This window comes from Anomaloglossus baeobatrachus, chromosome 9 (genome assembly GCF_048569485.1).
Source record: "Anomaloglossus baeobatrachus isolate aAnoBae1 chromosome 9, aAnoBae1.hap1, whole genome shotgun sequence".
Taxonomy (NCBI): Eukaryota; Metazoa; Chordata; class Amphibia; order Anura; family Aromobatidae; genus Anomaloglossus; species Anomaloglossus baeobatrachus.
In genome coordinates, this window is record NC_134361.1 from 190,599,536 (window position 1) to 190,615,539 (window position 16,004).

General features: G+C 48.5%; 1 protein-coding gene across 1 annotated transcript; it reads left to right on the forward strand.

The window, feature by feature from the left end:
* The first annotated feature begins 7,246 nt into the window (after positions 1-7,246).
* On the forward strand, positions 7,247-13,340 carry RPL35 (ribosomal protein L35). The gene is made up of 4 exons (XM_075324131.1): positions 7,247-7,334; positions 8,985-9,121; positions 10,194-10,275; positions 13,154-13,340. Exons 1-4 carry the CDS (start codon positions 7,332-7,334, stop codon positions 13,301-13,303), a joined length of 372 nt encoding a protein of 123 aa, XP_075180246.1. The 5' UTR covers positions 7,247-7,331; the 3' UTR covers positions 13,304-13,340.
* Positions 13,341-16,004: the final 2,664 nt, after the last annotated feature.

Here is a 16,004-nt window from a genome sequence, read left to right on the forward strand (position 1 = left end):
GCTCCAGGTATAGGGTTGAAAACACCCCACGTGTCAGTCTCTGGGCAGTCAGGGGATGGATCCAAAAGCGTCGATGTCGCTGACGCCTCAGTCGCTGTCGCTCCTTTTCTCTGACGATGATACCCAAGCGATTTGCCTCAAATATAAAATCTGCAGTGATCTTTGTGTAATTTGCAAGAATAGCATCCATGGTTTCTGATTGTCTCTGTCTTCATTCTGTAATATATGCTTCAAAATACTGTATATATACTATATTTTCCCAATAGCCAATCAGAATACGGAACTCGTTAATTGTTTGTTTAGTGTTAAAAAAACGGATCCGTAAAAAAACGGACATAACGGATGCAAAACGGATGCAAACCGGACCCACCGGATCCGTTTTATTCCGGATCCGTCCACAACGGATCCGCTTAAAACCGGATCCGGTGGGTCCGGTTTGCTCCGGTTTGCACAACAAAACCGGAAACGTTGGATACGGCAAAAAAAAGGACTGTACCTGAATACAGAAAACTGATGTGTGAAAGTAGCCTAAGGCAATTATATATATAGATACAGTGGTGTTCATAAGTCCTGCATAGGCTTAAAGAAAACTATATATTTCATACTTCTGAATCTCTACAGTGAAACTGGTGGAACATATATGTTTTTTTAATCCCTCATTGTATGCCATACTCATTTTTTAATGTCCCAAGTGTATACATTGTTATGGTATGTGCATTTTTGATTTTTTTTTTACAGCATAACCATACCTACACCAGTACAGTGTGTAGAATGGTGAACAGGTTTCTAAGTTCATTAACGTCCAATGCAAGTTCACACAGACTTAAATTTTACTTTTTAAGATTTATTATTTGTTATGTAATTCAGAGTCCTGAAAAGGGCCTTTTGAGTGCATCTTTAGCTTCTAATACTTTATTGGCAGCCTTTCCTCTTGAGCACCAACTTGCATCTCTGTGGCATTGAGTGCACAAGCTTCAGCAGATGTCACGAGTGATGATGTGGTTCCAGGCCTGTATCGGAGCCTCAATCAACTCTCTCTTGGTCCTTGGCTGTTTTTTAGATATCTCTATTGATACCTTGTGCCACATATTTTCAGTTGGATTGAGGTCCGGGGACTGGGCTGGCCAGTCAGTAGTAGCCACCTTGTTCTTTTTTTTTTCCATTCCATTACTGTCTTAAGGTGGCTTTACACACTGCAACATCGCAAACGACATCGCTGTAACGTCACCGGTTTTGTGACGTTACAGCGACCTCCCCAGCGACATTGCAGTGTGTGAAACACATCAGCGACCTGGCCCCTGCTGTGAAGTTGTGATCACTACAAATCGTTCAGGACCATTCTTTGGTCCTTTGTTTCCCGCTGTGCAGCATGATCGCTAGAAAGTCTCAGTGTGTAAAGGGGACTTTACAGCGACTCCGCGGCTCTGTCTGTGTAGTGTCCTGATTAGCGGTCACCTGTGAAGGATTCACTGGTGACCGCTAATCCCCCGAGTGACTGAAGTGTCCCCCCCTCTCTCATACTCACCGATCCCTGATCACCGGCGCTGCACGGCATTCACACTGCTCCAGCGGCTTTTCCTTTTTTGAAAAAGCCGGCCGCTCATTAAACAATCTCGTATTCCCTGCTTTTCCCCACCCACCGGCGCCAATAATTGGTTGCAGTGAGACACGCCCACACGCTGAGTGACAGCTGTGTCACTGCACCCAATCACAGCAGCCGGTGGGCGTGTCTATACTGTGCAGTAAAATAAATAAATAAATAATTAAAAAATCCGGCGTGCGGTCCCCCCCTATTTTAATTCCAGCCAGATAAAGCCATACGGCTGCAGGCTGGTATTCTCACGATGGGGAGCTCCACGTTATGGGGAGCCCCCCAGCCTAACAATATCAGTCAGCAGCCGCCCAGAATTGCCGCATACATTAGATGCGACAGTTCTGGGACTGTACCCGGCTCTTCCCAATTTGCCCTGGTGTGTTGGCAAATCGGGGTAATAAGGAGTTAATGGCAGCCCATAGCTGCCACTAAATCCTAGATTAATCATGTCAGGCGTCACCCCGAGATTCCTTCCATGATTAATCTGTAAATTACAGTAAATAAACACACACCCGAAAAATCCTTTATTAGAAATAAAAAACACTAACAAATTCCCTCATTACCAATTTATTACCCACAACAAAGCCCTCCATGTCCGGTGTAATCCACGGTCCTCCAGCGTCGCATCCAGCTCTGCATCCATGAAGAGTACAAGCCAGAGTGTTTGAGCTTCTCTGTGAAACATCCGATGAAAGTAATGGTCTGGGGCTGTATGGCAGCCAATGGTGTTGGAAGGCTTCCTATTGTGGAGGGTATGGTTAATGCAAAAAAATACATGGACATCCTTAATAAGAAAATGCTGCCTTCTGCTCAACACCTGTTTTCAGGGGATTATATCTTCCAGGATGATAATGCTCCTTGTCACAGAGCTAAAGCTGGGTTTACACACTGAGACTTTCTAGCGATCCAACCTGCGATCTCAACCTAGCCGGGATCGCTACAAAGTCTCTGGTGAGCTGTCAAACAGGCAGACCTGGCCAACGACCTAACAGCGATCCAGACCTGCAGAGCGACTAGCTAGTCGTTGGGGACGTGTCAAAAAAGCAGGTGAACTTCACCCGACTTCATTTAATGCCGTGTAAATAAATAAATAATTAAAAAATCCGGCGTGCGGTCCCCCCCTATTTTAATACCAGCCAGATAAAGCCATACGGCTGCAGGCTGGTATTCTCAGGATGGGGAGCCCCACGTTATGGGGAGCCCCCCAGCCTAACAATATCAGTCAGCAGACGCCCAGAATTGCCGCATACATTAGATGCGACAGATCTGGGACTGTACCCGGCTCTTCCCGATTTGCCCTGGTGCGTTGGCAAATCGGGGTAATAAGGAGTTATTGGCAGCCCATAGCTGCCAATAAGTCCTAGATTAATCATGTCAGGCGTCTCCCCGAGATACCTTCCATGATTAATCTGTAAATTACAGTAAATAAACACACACACCCGAACAATCCTATTTAAGAAAAAAAAAAACACTAACAAATTGCCTTGTTCACCAATTTAATAAGCCCGAAAAAGCCCTCCATGTCCGGCGTACTCCAGGATGGTCCAGCGTCGCATCCAGCTCTGCTGCATGAAGGTGACCGGAGCTGCAGAAGACACCGCCGCTCCTGTCAGCTCCACGCAGCTAATGAAGGGAATAGCGCGATCAGCTGAGCTGTCACTGAGGTTACTCGCGGCCAACGCTGAATACAGCTGATCGCGCTATTCCGCAATTCATCCTATGCAGGACTTATGAACACCACTGTAAATATGTATATATATATATACATACCTCCCAACCGTCCCGGATACAGCGGGACAGTCCCTCTTCTGAGCCTTTGATCCCGGGTCCCGCCCGTGAGGCTGTTTATCCCGGGCTCCACCCACCCACTGTAGCCCCGCCTCGCTGTTTCTCCCTTCTTCTATTCATTACAGAGCCGACCGCGCACCTACTCCTGTGACTGCTGCTGAGGTATGAATCACCCCCTGCAGCAGAGCGACCCCTCCCTGCAGCAGAGCCGACCCCCCCCTCCCCCAGAGCCGACCCCCCCAGTCCCGGAGCCTGCGTTTGTCTGCAGCTGTTCTCTGATTCCCCGTGTGCGGCTTCTCACTGCTGCAGATACACGGGGAGTCAGGACGCTGAGGAGACCGTGCAATCAGCACTTCTCTCTCCTGCAGATAGCACTGGCCAGTAATAACCTATGCAGAGTGACATCTGCAGGCTTCTATTAGCTTACCGATCAGTGGTCTCCTGCCTGTGGAGCAGAGCTGCTGGGTCCTAGCTTCCCAACAACTTCAGCTCTGCTTTATCCTGGCTCCCCTACCAGTTAAAGGGAACATGTCAGCAGAAATTTCACAATAAAAGTAATAGATTCCCCTCTCCAGCTCCTGGGCTGCTTCTAGAAAGGTTCCTGTTGTTATTGTGCCCCCTTTGAGACCTACAAAAATACTTTATGAAGTCTTACCTTTTTGTATGCAAATGTGTTTTTATGGTCACGGGGGCGGGCTGTCTGGCGTCCGTTATTCCCCCTCCTGCCGCTTTACGCAGTCCCCCATTGCTCATTTACATACACAAGAACGCCTTCCTCATGTAACTGTCCTCCCGAAGATTTGCGCATGTGAACGCTTTTTCAGGTGATTGCGCAGGCACGAGATTATGGGCGGCGCTGTGATTGTCATCAACAGCGTTAACCAAGTACCCGCCCATAATCTCGTGCCCGCACTTTTCCCTCTGACTCCACCGTTATGCGCAAGTGCTGGCCATATGAACCATGTTACCTATTACCGCTTGCACGAGATTATGGGCGGGTACTTGGATGACTTTGCTGATGACAATCACAGCGCCGCCCATAATCTCGCGCCCACGGTAATAGGTAACATGGTTCATATGGACAGTGCTTGCGCATAACGGTGGAGGCAGAGTGAGAAGCGCGGGCACGAGATTATGGGCAGGTACTTGGATGACGCTGCTGATGACAATCACAGCGCCGCCCATAATCTCGCGCCCATGGTAATAGGTAACGTGGTTCATATGGCCAGTGCTTGCGCATAACGGTGGAGGCAGAGTGAGAAGCGCGGGCACGAGATTATGGGCGGGTACTTGGATGACGCTGCTGATGAAAATCACAGCGCCGCCCATAATCTCGCGCCTGCGCAATCACCTCAAAAGCGTTCACACTTTGCACAGTGCTCAGTCCCGCGAGAGTGGCACTGGGCATGCACAAAACTTCAGGAGGACAGTTACATGAGGAAGGCGTCCTCATGTATGGAAATGAGCAATGGGGGACGGCGTACAGCGGCAGGAGGGGGAATAACGGACGCCAGGCAGCCCGCCCCCGTGACCATAAAAACAGATTTGCATACAAAAAGGTAAGACTTCATAAAGTATTTTTTTAGGTCTCAAAGTGGGCACAATAACAACAGGAACCTTTCCAGAATGCAGCCCAGGAGCTGCAGAGGGGAATCTTTTATTTTTTTTGCTAAATTTCTGGTGACAGTTTCCCTTTAAAGGGAACCTATCAGGTGCAATCTGCACTCAGAGCCAGGAGCAGTTCTGGGTGTATATTGCTAATCCCTGCCTAACCGTCCCTGTATACACTAGCATAGATAAAGGCATCTATAGAAAAAGTATTTTTAAAGAGCTTATATCTTATGCTAATTAGCGCGGGGACTAGTCCCAAGGGCGTTACTTCACTTGGCTAGTCGGCTCACATAGCGTATTAGTACTCACACAGGGGCGTAATAACATGCTAACATGCTATGCGAGCCGACTAGCCAAGTGAAGTAACGCCCTTCGGACTAGTCCCCGCGCTCATTAGCATAAGATATAAGATCTTTAAAAATATTTGTTCTTGATCTCTTTATCTATGCTAGTGTATACAGGGACGGTTAGGCAGGGATTAGCAATATGTGCCCAGAACTGCTCCTGGCTCTGAGTGCATATTGCACCTGACAGGTTCACTTTAAAGGGAACCTGTCACCAGATTTGGGGCCTATAAGCTGCGGCCACCACCAGCGGGATCTTATGTACACATTCTAACATGCTGCATACCTCCCAACCGTCCCGGATACAGCGGGACTTTCACGCTTTACGTTGTTTGTCCCGTTGCCACGGGCGGGACGGCCGGCTCCCGGGCTCCGCCCACCCACTCTCTCTCCGCCTCCCTGCTTTTCCCTCCTACCATCCTAGTAGACGTGGCATAGAGAGGAGCGCTGCCTGTGCTGCTGCTGGTACAGTAAACTAATCTCCCCAGCGCTGATTTCCCTCCCTCCCCCCTCACCCCCGGCCGGAGCCTGTCTGTGCGGTCGGCCGGCCGCCTGTCTGTGCGGTCGGCCGGCCGCCTGTCTGTGCGGTCGGCCGGCCGCCTGTCTGTGCGGTCGGCCGGCCGCCTGTCTGTGCGGTCGGCCGGCCGCCTGTCTGTGCGGTCGGCCCGCCACCTGTCTGTGCGGGCGCCCCCCTGCCGCATGTCTGTGCGGGCGCCACCCGCCGCCTGTCTGTGCGGGCGCCCCCCGCCGCCTGTCTGTGCGGGCGCCCCCCTGCCGCCTGTCTGTGCGGGCGCCTCCCTGCCGCCTGTCTGTGCGGGCGCCCCCCTGCCGCCTGTCTGTGCGGGCGCCCCCCTGCCGCCTGTCTGTGCGGGCGCCCCCCGCCGCCTGTCTGTGCGGGCGCCCCCCTGCCGCCTGTCTGTGCGGGCGCCTCCCTGCCGCCTGTCTGTGCGGGCGCCCCCCTGCCGCCTGTCTGTGCGGGCGCCCCCCTGCCGCCTGTCTGTGCGGGCGCCCCCCGCCGCCTGTCTGTGCGGGCGGCCCGCCGCCTCATTGTGCGGGCAGCCGGCCGCCTCTCTGTGCGGGCGGCTGGCCGCCTCTCTGTGCGGGCGGCCCGCCGCCTGTCTGTGAAGGCGGCCGGCCGCCTGTCTGTGAAGGCGACCGGCCGCCTCACTGTGCGGGCGACCGGCCGCCTCACTGTGGCTGCCTGCGTGTCCGTGCTGGAGGCCCGCCGGCTGCCTGCGTGTCCGTGCTGGAGGCCCGCCGGCTGCCTGCGTGTCCGTGCTGGAGGCCCGCCGGCTGCCTGCGTGTCCGTGCTGGAGGCCCGCCGGCTGCCTGCGTGTCCGTGCTGGAGGCCCGCCGGCTGCCTGCGTGTCCGTGCTGGAGGCCCGCCGGCTGCCTGCGTGTCCGTGCTGGAGGCCCGCCGGCTGCCTGCGTGTTTGTGCTGAATGGGTGTGGATGGGGAGTGGATATGGGCGTGACTGTGAAATGGGTGTGGTTAGGGGGCGTGGCCTAAAAATTTGCCGCGGCGCGCTACTTTGTCCCTCTTTTCCTTCTTTAAAAGTTGGGAGGTATGTATATATATATATATACATACATACATACATACATACATACACATATATACATATATATATATATATATATATACATATATATGTATGTATATATATATATGTGTGTATGTATGTATGTATGTATATATATATATATATATATATATATAATATATCCACATAAAAAAAATGTCTTTTATATGTCCCATAAATGTCTGTATGTAACTGTTGAAATGTCTTGTTGGATATTTGGTAACAAAGAAAAAACACAAGTGTTCAGTACAATACAATCAGTGATTCCGGCGCTGACGGCACTGAGTGGATTGTTCCATTAAACACTCGCCAGTTCCTCCCCTACAAATCAGCACAGTGGATCCGCCCGTTACCCGGAAGTACTCTCCTGCCTGATGACCCCTCCCTTTCCTCTGGCAGCCAGCGGCGATAATGGTGAGTTGTGAGCGCTCCTCCGGTGTAATCCGGTGACATCCTTCTTTTTCAGCTTTCTGCTCTCGGTTTACGTTTGTTTACCGTGTAGCGGAGAGTGTGGTGAATGTGTGCGGCCCGGTATTGTGCCAGAGCGGGATGTGACTGGATGGATAGATGTGTTTGTAGTATACCCCCCTTCCCGGCTGTGTAGTGGTATGGCCGGCCGTGCTGTTCTGTATGTGTAGCTGTGGAATGGTCTCGTCCTGCTTCGTTGTTTGTGAGACCCCTTAAAGGCACAGTGCACCCTCAAATCCTGCAGAGCTAATATATCTCCCACGTGTATATATGTGTTGTCTAGGGTAAAAGTTATCACTGGGGAGACATTTCTGACCCCTCATCCAAGCTTATAACTGATAACAGAGAGCAGTAGCTGATTATGTATTGGCAGGACCTTGATATTGACTGTCGTTGTTGGTGCACGTACTACAGCGCTGAAATGTTACCAATGCAATAGCTCCTCCATGTGGTTTATAGGCCAGATCTGTGTTAAAACTACAACTCCCAGCATGCCCTGGGAGCTGCAGCATGGGAGTTGTAGTTTCTCATCTGCTGGAGTGTAACAGGATGAGGCTTTAGAGTAACCACAGATTTGTCTAGGGAGCAAGAGGGCGAATTGGGTGAGATCTTGGCAGCTATATATAATGTGATTGCACAGAGATAAGTGTGTGTTTAAAGGGGATGTCCAGCTGATAAAAACTAAGGTGGGGAAGTGATACCGGCCCTCACTGACAGCAGGTCCCTATTTTGTATCCACGCACCAGAAACATCCAGGAAATTCCCATTAAGTCAGTTGCAGGCTTGTTGGTGTACTGTGCAGGTGAGAATTGCTGCACTATGGTAATATATTTTTTTTTCTTCCCTACATAGGGGCCCACTGCAGTTGGCACTTATAAAAATGCAGGACCTGGTCCAGCAGCTGCGTCAGTAACTTGTGACTGCTGGGTGGGAGCCCTCTGAGGTGACACCTGAGGGCTGCGGCGGGGTCGGCCATGGCTGCGGCGGGGTCGGCCATGGCTGCGGCGGGGTCGGCCATGGCTGCGGCGGGGTCGGCCATGGCTGCGGCGGGGTCGGCCATGGCTGCGGCGGGGTCGGCCATGGCTGCGGCGGGGTCGGCCATGGCTGCGGCGGGGTCGGCCATGGCTGCGGCGGGGTCGGCCATGGCTGCGGCGGGGTCGGCCATGGCTGCGGCGGGGTCGGCCATGGCTGCGGCGGGCCTTTTGTGCCAGGCTGGCTAATCAAAAGAAGAGCTGCGCATGCAGTCGGAAGGTGGCTCTTAGGACTCCCATCCAGCAGTCATAGATTAATGGACTAGGTCCTGAAAATCGATTAGTGCCAACTCTAGTGTCCCCAAGAGGTTGGTTCACATGTCATGAAAAAATTGGTTGCAAATCCACATAGATTAAATAGCGGAACAGGAATTGTCAAACTATTGATTATATTTCACAATCTGTGAATGAGATTTGTTTTGATGTACTGTAATCCATATGGAAAATAGGGCAGAAATGCTGCATATGTGGGTGGCCCCCAACGTTGCATGTATCGTATCTACTATGTTTCTTTTTGGCTGATAACAGCGGTAAGGTACTAAATCGACTCTCTCATTTTAAACAGGCAAAAATCAAGGCCCGAGATCTGCGCGGTAAGAAGAAGGAAGAGCTGCTGAAGCAGCTGGATGACCTGAAAGTGGAGCTGTCTCAGCTGAGAGTGGCCAAGGTGACCGGAGGAGCCGCTTCTAAGCTGTCCAAGATGTGAGTACATTCAGCTGAGATGTTAATATTTGCCACTTAAAGGGGTGTATAGTCACAGGACATGCTATAAATGTCATATAGGTACAGGTAATATTGTAGGAGTCTCCTCTACCATCTTCTTGCATTATTGGGTTGCCCTCTTGTCTGATCTATGGGAGTTATGGATATATATGTGACTGGAGAGGGCTGATCACTCATTAATTCTATTACTTGATATGTCAGCCTTCTCCTGTTCTTCACATAGATCCTGTTTTTGCCTATAGTTTTCTATCAGGCACCTATGACGTTGGCTCAAACTAATCCATATAAACCTTCTTAGGGGTACCCACATCCCACCATAGACCTTGTGCTTCAACTCAGAATTTTTACTGTTTGTGACTGCAGACTTGCGAATCCTCAATGTGTGCCGTGGGGATTCTCCAGTGCCGGAAACAAGTGTTTTGGGGGGTATGTGATCGCAGATATGTGATTTTCATGCATGCAGTCATGTGCCAACTAGACGTGACCTCGCTCAATACAAGTGTATTGAGCAAATCCGGGCACGTCTAGTGGGAATGTGGCCGGATGTGTACAAATCGCATCCTTATGGTCACATGACAGTGGCACTGAGGATTCACAGGTCTGCAGACATATAGAATGACTGCAGGCTTGCTCCCCAAACCTCAAAAACCCTTCTATGGCTCTTTGAAGAAAGTGAGGGGATAAAAACTAAAGCTCAAAAATGATGATTGACCATGACGGAAGTGGTTAAAGTCATTGTAACAAGACTTCAATTTCTCCCACCACGAGTTGCTTGATTGTATACAGAACTGACAGATGGTATAATACTGTCCTCGCACGGTTCCAATAGTCCCACAGACATCACTCTGTCAGTGGATTCTTATATCCACAGTATAGGGGCCAGTTATATTCTTAGTACCAGCCCTTTGAAGTCTCCACCTTTCTGTGATGCTGCTTCTTAAATCCTCCTCGTAGAGGGAATTGCTTGTGGCCACCTCTTCCGGTCAGTGTTAACATGTACAAGCCATCATACCTGACTGTGTCTTAATCGCCTGTTCTTGTTTTCCCACAGCCGCGTTGTCCGCAAATCCATCGCCAGAGTCCTGACCGTGATCAATCAGACACAAAAGGAAAACTTAAGGAAGTTTTACAAAGTAAGTAATCAGAGCTGCTTATACAGAACGTGCCCTATTCAGACCCAATTTTTACTTTTTTACCATGTGTTTCCTGTCCAGAAAAAAAATGTGACTAGGGCCGCCTTCATACATCCAATAGCATGTTCCGTTTTGGCCATCTCTGTAAGGCCCGTTTCACACATTCGGCTTTTTGCCGGATCCGGCACTCTCCAGTACAGTGTGATACAGTACAAAGCCATTGCGGCAACTTCCGGGTCACAGCTTGTTGCACTGCCATTGTACTGTATCACACTGTACTAGAGTGCGGCGCATCCGGCGAAAAGCCGGATGTGTGAAACGGCCCTAAGTGTCTCTGGTATGTGTGCCGGAAAAAAGGCATTACATTGAATTTAATAGTTTGTGTTAAATATGTACAAAGACACAGACACATAGCTTGTACAGCTATATAGCCAAATAAATTATTAAATGAAGAAAATTACATGGCGTCTCCCGTGTTTTTTTAATGGCCAGCAAAGGTAAAACAGACAGCTGCTGACTGATATTATCATGCTGGGCAGGTCAATGGTTATTGGGCCCTTCCCAGCCTAAAAATAGCATCCTGTAGCTGCCCCAGAAGTAGGGCATCGCATTAGGTGCACCAATTCTGATGCTTTGGCTCTTACTGAATGCCTTGGTGCAATGCCAAGTGGGGTAATGGTTTTTGGGGTGGTTGAGTCGAGGTGTTGGTAACGGAGCAGCTTCTATCAGACATCCCCATTACTAACTCAGTAAGTGTAATGGTTTAAAAAAAAAAAAAAATACACAAATATATTTTTACACAAGCTTAATAAAAGAAAAGCCATGAAGATCCAACTTGGTCCTCAGAATCCAATGGAATCCACAATGGAAACCTGAAAGACTTAAAAAGAGAAGAAAAATAATAAAGAGAAGAGACTCCCATTCACCAATTTATTAGAAAGTAAAGTTCCTATATAAATGTAATTCAGGGGTTCCCACGCCATTTTTCGATTAACGGCATCAAAGTCTATGGAGGCTCAGAACAATGCTCCTTAGGCTTTTTGCAGCAAACACTGGGATCGTCTGCGACTCAGCCTGAGCCTCGTTCTGACCTTCCGTAGACTTTGATGTCGTTAAGAAATGGCGTGGGAACCCCTGAATTACATTGGATATGGGAACTTTCATTCACTAATTAGAAAGTAGAGTGTCTTCTCTTTTATATTTTTTTTTTATTTATTTTTTTTTTTTTGTCTTTCAGGTTTCCATTGTAGATTATGTTGGGTTCTGAGGATTACTTCAGATATCAATGTTTTTTGTTTATTAAATTGGTGAACCAAGAGGAGAGTTGGGGAGTGATACTTTTTTTTTCAAGAAAACATCTACTGGGTTATTAATTGGGTGTGTCTGGTAGGCCCATCTCAGTTAATTAATAACCCATGGGTTTTTCACCCCCCCCCCCCCCCCAATTGCCATTGCAACAGGGCAATTGGGAAGAACCAGATAAAGCTCCAGAACTGGTTCATCTAATGTGATGCGCCACTTGAGGGTGGCTGTGGGCTGGTATTTGTAGGCTGGGAAGTGTCAACTAATAATGAGCCTTCCCAGCCTGATTATTCCAGCCCCCAGCTGTCTGCATTACGTTTGACGATTATCAAAATTGGGTGGTTTATCATTTATTTGGTCAATAGCTGTAAAATCTATATAGATATCTATCTCTGCACACCTTCAACACAAACAGTTGATTTCAGTGACGTGCGTTTTTCTTTGTTTCCCTTATTTTCTGGTATGTGTCACATGTATGACACACGGATGCCCTCTGTGTGCTGCTTCATATTTTATCCATGCTGCTGGTTAAAAAAATACATGTCTGTGGAACACACACACACAAACACACACACACACAAACACACACACACACAAACACACACACACACAAACACACACAAACACACACACAGTGAAAATACAGAAGTGTGATGATCGCCGTTGATTTTAATGTGTGTAAAAACGGACATCAAACATACTGAAAATACGGACGTGTGAAGGGGCCTCATATGTTGGCAGCCTAGCTATGACCAGTGATTACCGGGAATATGACCTGTCCAACCTGTTTCCCTGTTCAATGGTAAGAAAGCGAATGTTCATAAATGGCAAAAAAAAAAATGGATTATCCCATTAATATAGATGGGACTTCCGCGCATATATATGGTACATACCACCAGATCAACCCTATATAAGTGATGACTAATTTACCTGGGTGAGTGTCTGATGCCTTGATCATCTTCTAGCCTTGACAATAGTAATGAAATCCTTAAAAGTGATCAGTTGGCCATGAGGACTGGATTTTGGAGAACACAGATTTTACCCTAACATTTTTGCTCATATTGGTGTGTGTGGTCTGTGCACCACAGAGGGCGCCCGGAGCCGATATCCAGTGTTCCAGATCTGTTATCTCTGCGGAAGAAATTGTATTATTTTGGCCAAATTCCATAACCGAAGGGAGGGGGTGCGACACTCAGCACCCCTAATTATCATCTGTGGCAGCCATATAAGATCAGTTGCGGATCTGCACCGCTCCGACAACTATAAAGTGTAAGGACTTCAATGGTCGAACGTCTGGATCCTGCAAGACAATCACCCAGCACTGGGCCCTGTGATGGCCGCAGTGTGAATAGGTTCTTGCTATAGTAATGTCCCCCGGGCGGCTCACGTCCAGCTATGAATAGTTGGCTTGGCTTCCTGGTGGATACATACAAATGTCTACAGGGCCGAGGATTACGTTAAATCCTATGGGGCAAGATGTCTGGTCAGAAAGGCAATGTGACATGTCGGGTGCCGGACACACCTTTTTTAGATTTAATAGCCAGGACCACCTAACAAATGTACTTTATCCAACTAGGGCAAGAAGTACAAGCCTTTGGATCTGAGGCCAAAGAAGACCAGGGCCCTGAGGCGCCGACTGAACAAGCACGAAGAGTCTCTGAGGACCAAGAAACAGCAGAGAAAAGACCGTCTGTACGCCGTGCGCAAGTTTGCTGTGAAGGCATAAGTTTCATGTACTGAATAAACTCTTTTGGGTAAATTAACTGGTGTCTTTCGTTGATATTCACTACATAATGCTGAACACGTCCGTCCCTTTGTCCTGGGATCAAACTGTTTAATTGGACAAAGGGCCTACGGTATATATTTAAAAAAATGGGCCACAGCAGAAGTAACCGGGACCTCATTTAAGTATTGCCTCACAGTAAGCATTTTGGTTGCCTATAGTGATTGCAGAAGTAACTATGAAAATTGCCTCACAGTAAGATCGTTCTGGTTGCCTATAGCAACCAATGTGCAGCTTTCAGCATTGAAGCTTCTGAGGTAAAGTGAAAGCGGAGCTTTAGTTGCAGGGCTGTGGAGTCGGTAACCAAACCTGCGACTCAGACTCCTCAATTTCCCTTACTCCGACTCCCACATATATTCCTTATATTTAAGTGAAAAATGTATTGTACATTTTTATAGAAATAAAACAACTTTGCATAAATTAATAGTACAGATGACAAATATAAAGTTTTTGTAAAATATGTCATTAGATAGCTTTACTTTGAATTTCCAATCTCAGGCTTTTTAGGTACAGATCACTAAATGTTTCCCATCAGATTGCTTCAGTCTATGAAGAGGGAGGAGGGAGCAAGTTTGTTGTGTATCATACTCCAGGAACAAAAAAACTGGTAAGAGCTAATGACTTTGTTTTAGCTTCTATACAGGTCCTCATCAATCCTGTTGCTGTATTTTCCCTGTATATTGTACCCTAGAGGGTAGACCCTGCCTCCTTGCGGTGATGCAGAACCTTGTAGCACCCTGATGGTTTCAGGGTCATTACATACTTTTGTGAGGATAGCTTCTATACAATATAGAAGCTATCCTCACAAAAGTATGTAGCGCCCCTGAAACCATCAGGGTGCTACAAGGTTCTGAATCACCGCAAGGATGCAGGGCCCACCCCCTAGCCCCCGGAATACCAGCGCTGGTAACATCAAAAACCCAGGTAATCCCAGTCCCCCCCCCCCCCCCCCCCAAACAATCCCCCATACAATGGTGGAAAGCTAGGGTCGGACCAATGGATGGCCGCCTAGAGGTGGAGCCACTAGTTTACTCTACGGTCACTGTCCACAGTCTGCCTCTCCCACGTGGTAGAGTGTGACGGAGAGTGAAGGTGGACGTGAAGGCGCGAGCTGCCCCGGGTTGACGGTAACCTGGTACTCAGAGTAGTTGCTGATGGAGTGATCCCAGAACTACGTACCGACGGGGTACAGGATCCTAGGACAAGAAAGTTCCACTCTGACCTGATAACACCTGCACAGCAAAGGGACCATCAAGGACCTCGCTGACCCCTAAAAATCCAAAGACTCAGCAGCAAAGGGACAACCGGGGACAGGACCAGAGACTCCAACCCCACAGGGTGCACGCTACCGTCAGGCAGACAGAAGTGGACAAACCACCGGACGGGGATCCCCAGTTGCTCTATGCCACGGGGACCCATTTACCAGAGAACGGGTGCAGGGGAAGAAGGTACCAGAGTACTGAACTGGCACTGGGACAAAGGGGACCTGGAGGTGAAATCAGCCGACCTCGGGTATCCAGCTACTACCAACCAGCAGTGAGTAAAGACCAGTTGCACTAAATCTCTGTGTGGACTACATTCTTCGGCCGTTATATCACCCATCCTCTGGGGCCCGGCCCTGCTTGTGGAGGGACTACCATCCTGGCTGCAATTACCACCAGCCCCAGTAGTGACATTCTGCAGCGGCGGCTCCACATATATAGCCACGACACCGCAAGTGGCGTCACGTGTGAACACTAACCTAAATCCCATGTAAATATATCCCCCTTTTCAAAAAGCACCCAGACCACAGAACCGGGCAACGGCCACTTAAGTGACATTCCCCAACTGCAAACTGCCCGAAACAGAGTACTCCATAACCCTGGGCGACACAAGTACATGAGCGCACAGAAAAAACAAACAAGCACCAAGCATACTGAGAGAACATACAGTATACTGGACTATTGACTTATGACAGTTATTGAAAGTTTAAATCTGCTTTAAGAAGTAATTCCCTTAATCTTATCCTGTTCACTCCAGCAATTCTGAGATGAGTGCGGCCTTCCTTCCTTTGGAGTGTTTACTTTTTACCCTTGCCTGTAAAGAGGAGCGTCACTGGTGCTAAAGTGCTGTAAATGGGAGAGAACGGCGCAATAGGGTCTTACCCGGTATGAGGGTGGAAAGAAATAGAGTAGTGCACTCACCGGGTGAGGTTGTGCCAGTCACAACCCCTTATGAACGTGTTTGAGTGCCCGGGTGGTTCAGCAGCGGCCCCGTTGAAGTATGTGGTATATTGAAAAAAAAAACAAAAAAACAGGTTTCATGCTGCGCTAAAAACCACAGATGCTGGTATATTAAAAATTTCTTTTATTTCACAGTTCTATGCGTTTCAGAGACATGTCCGTCTCCTTCTTCAGGAAAAAAGAAATCGTACTGACACAGAAGGACTGATCCTATATAAAGGCGTCCATACTGCCACGTATACATCCGTGACCTCATCAGCCCGTATGGTTCAGAGTGGTGACTCATAGCCACGTGGAGAGAAACGATGTCATAAGGAAAAGAACACTAAATACAAAAAGGAATCAAAAAGACAAAACAACTTGTAAAAAATAACTCCGTAATGGATAGATGCAGGTCTCTTTCACTTCAGCGCAAACCTCCT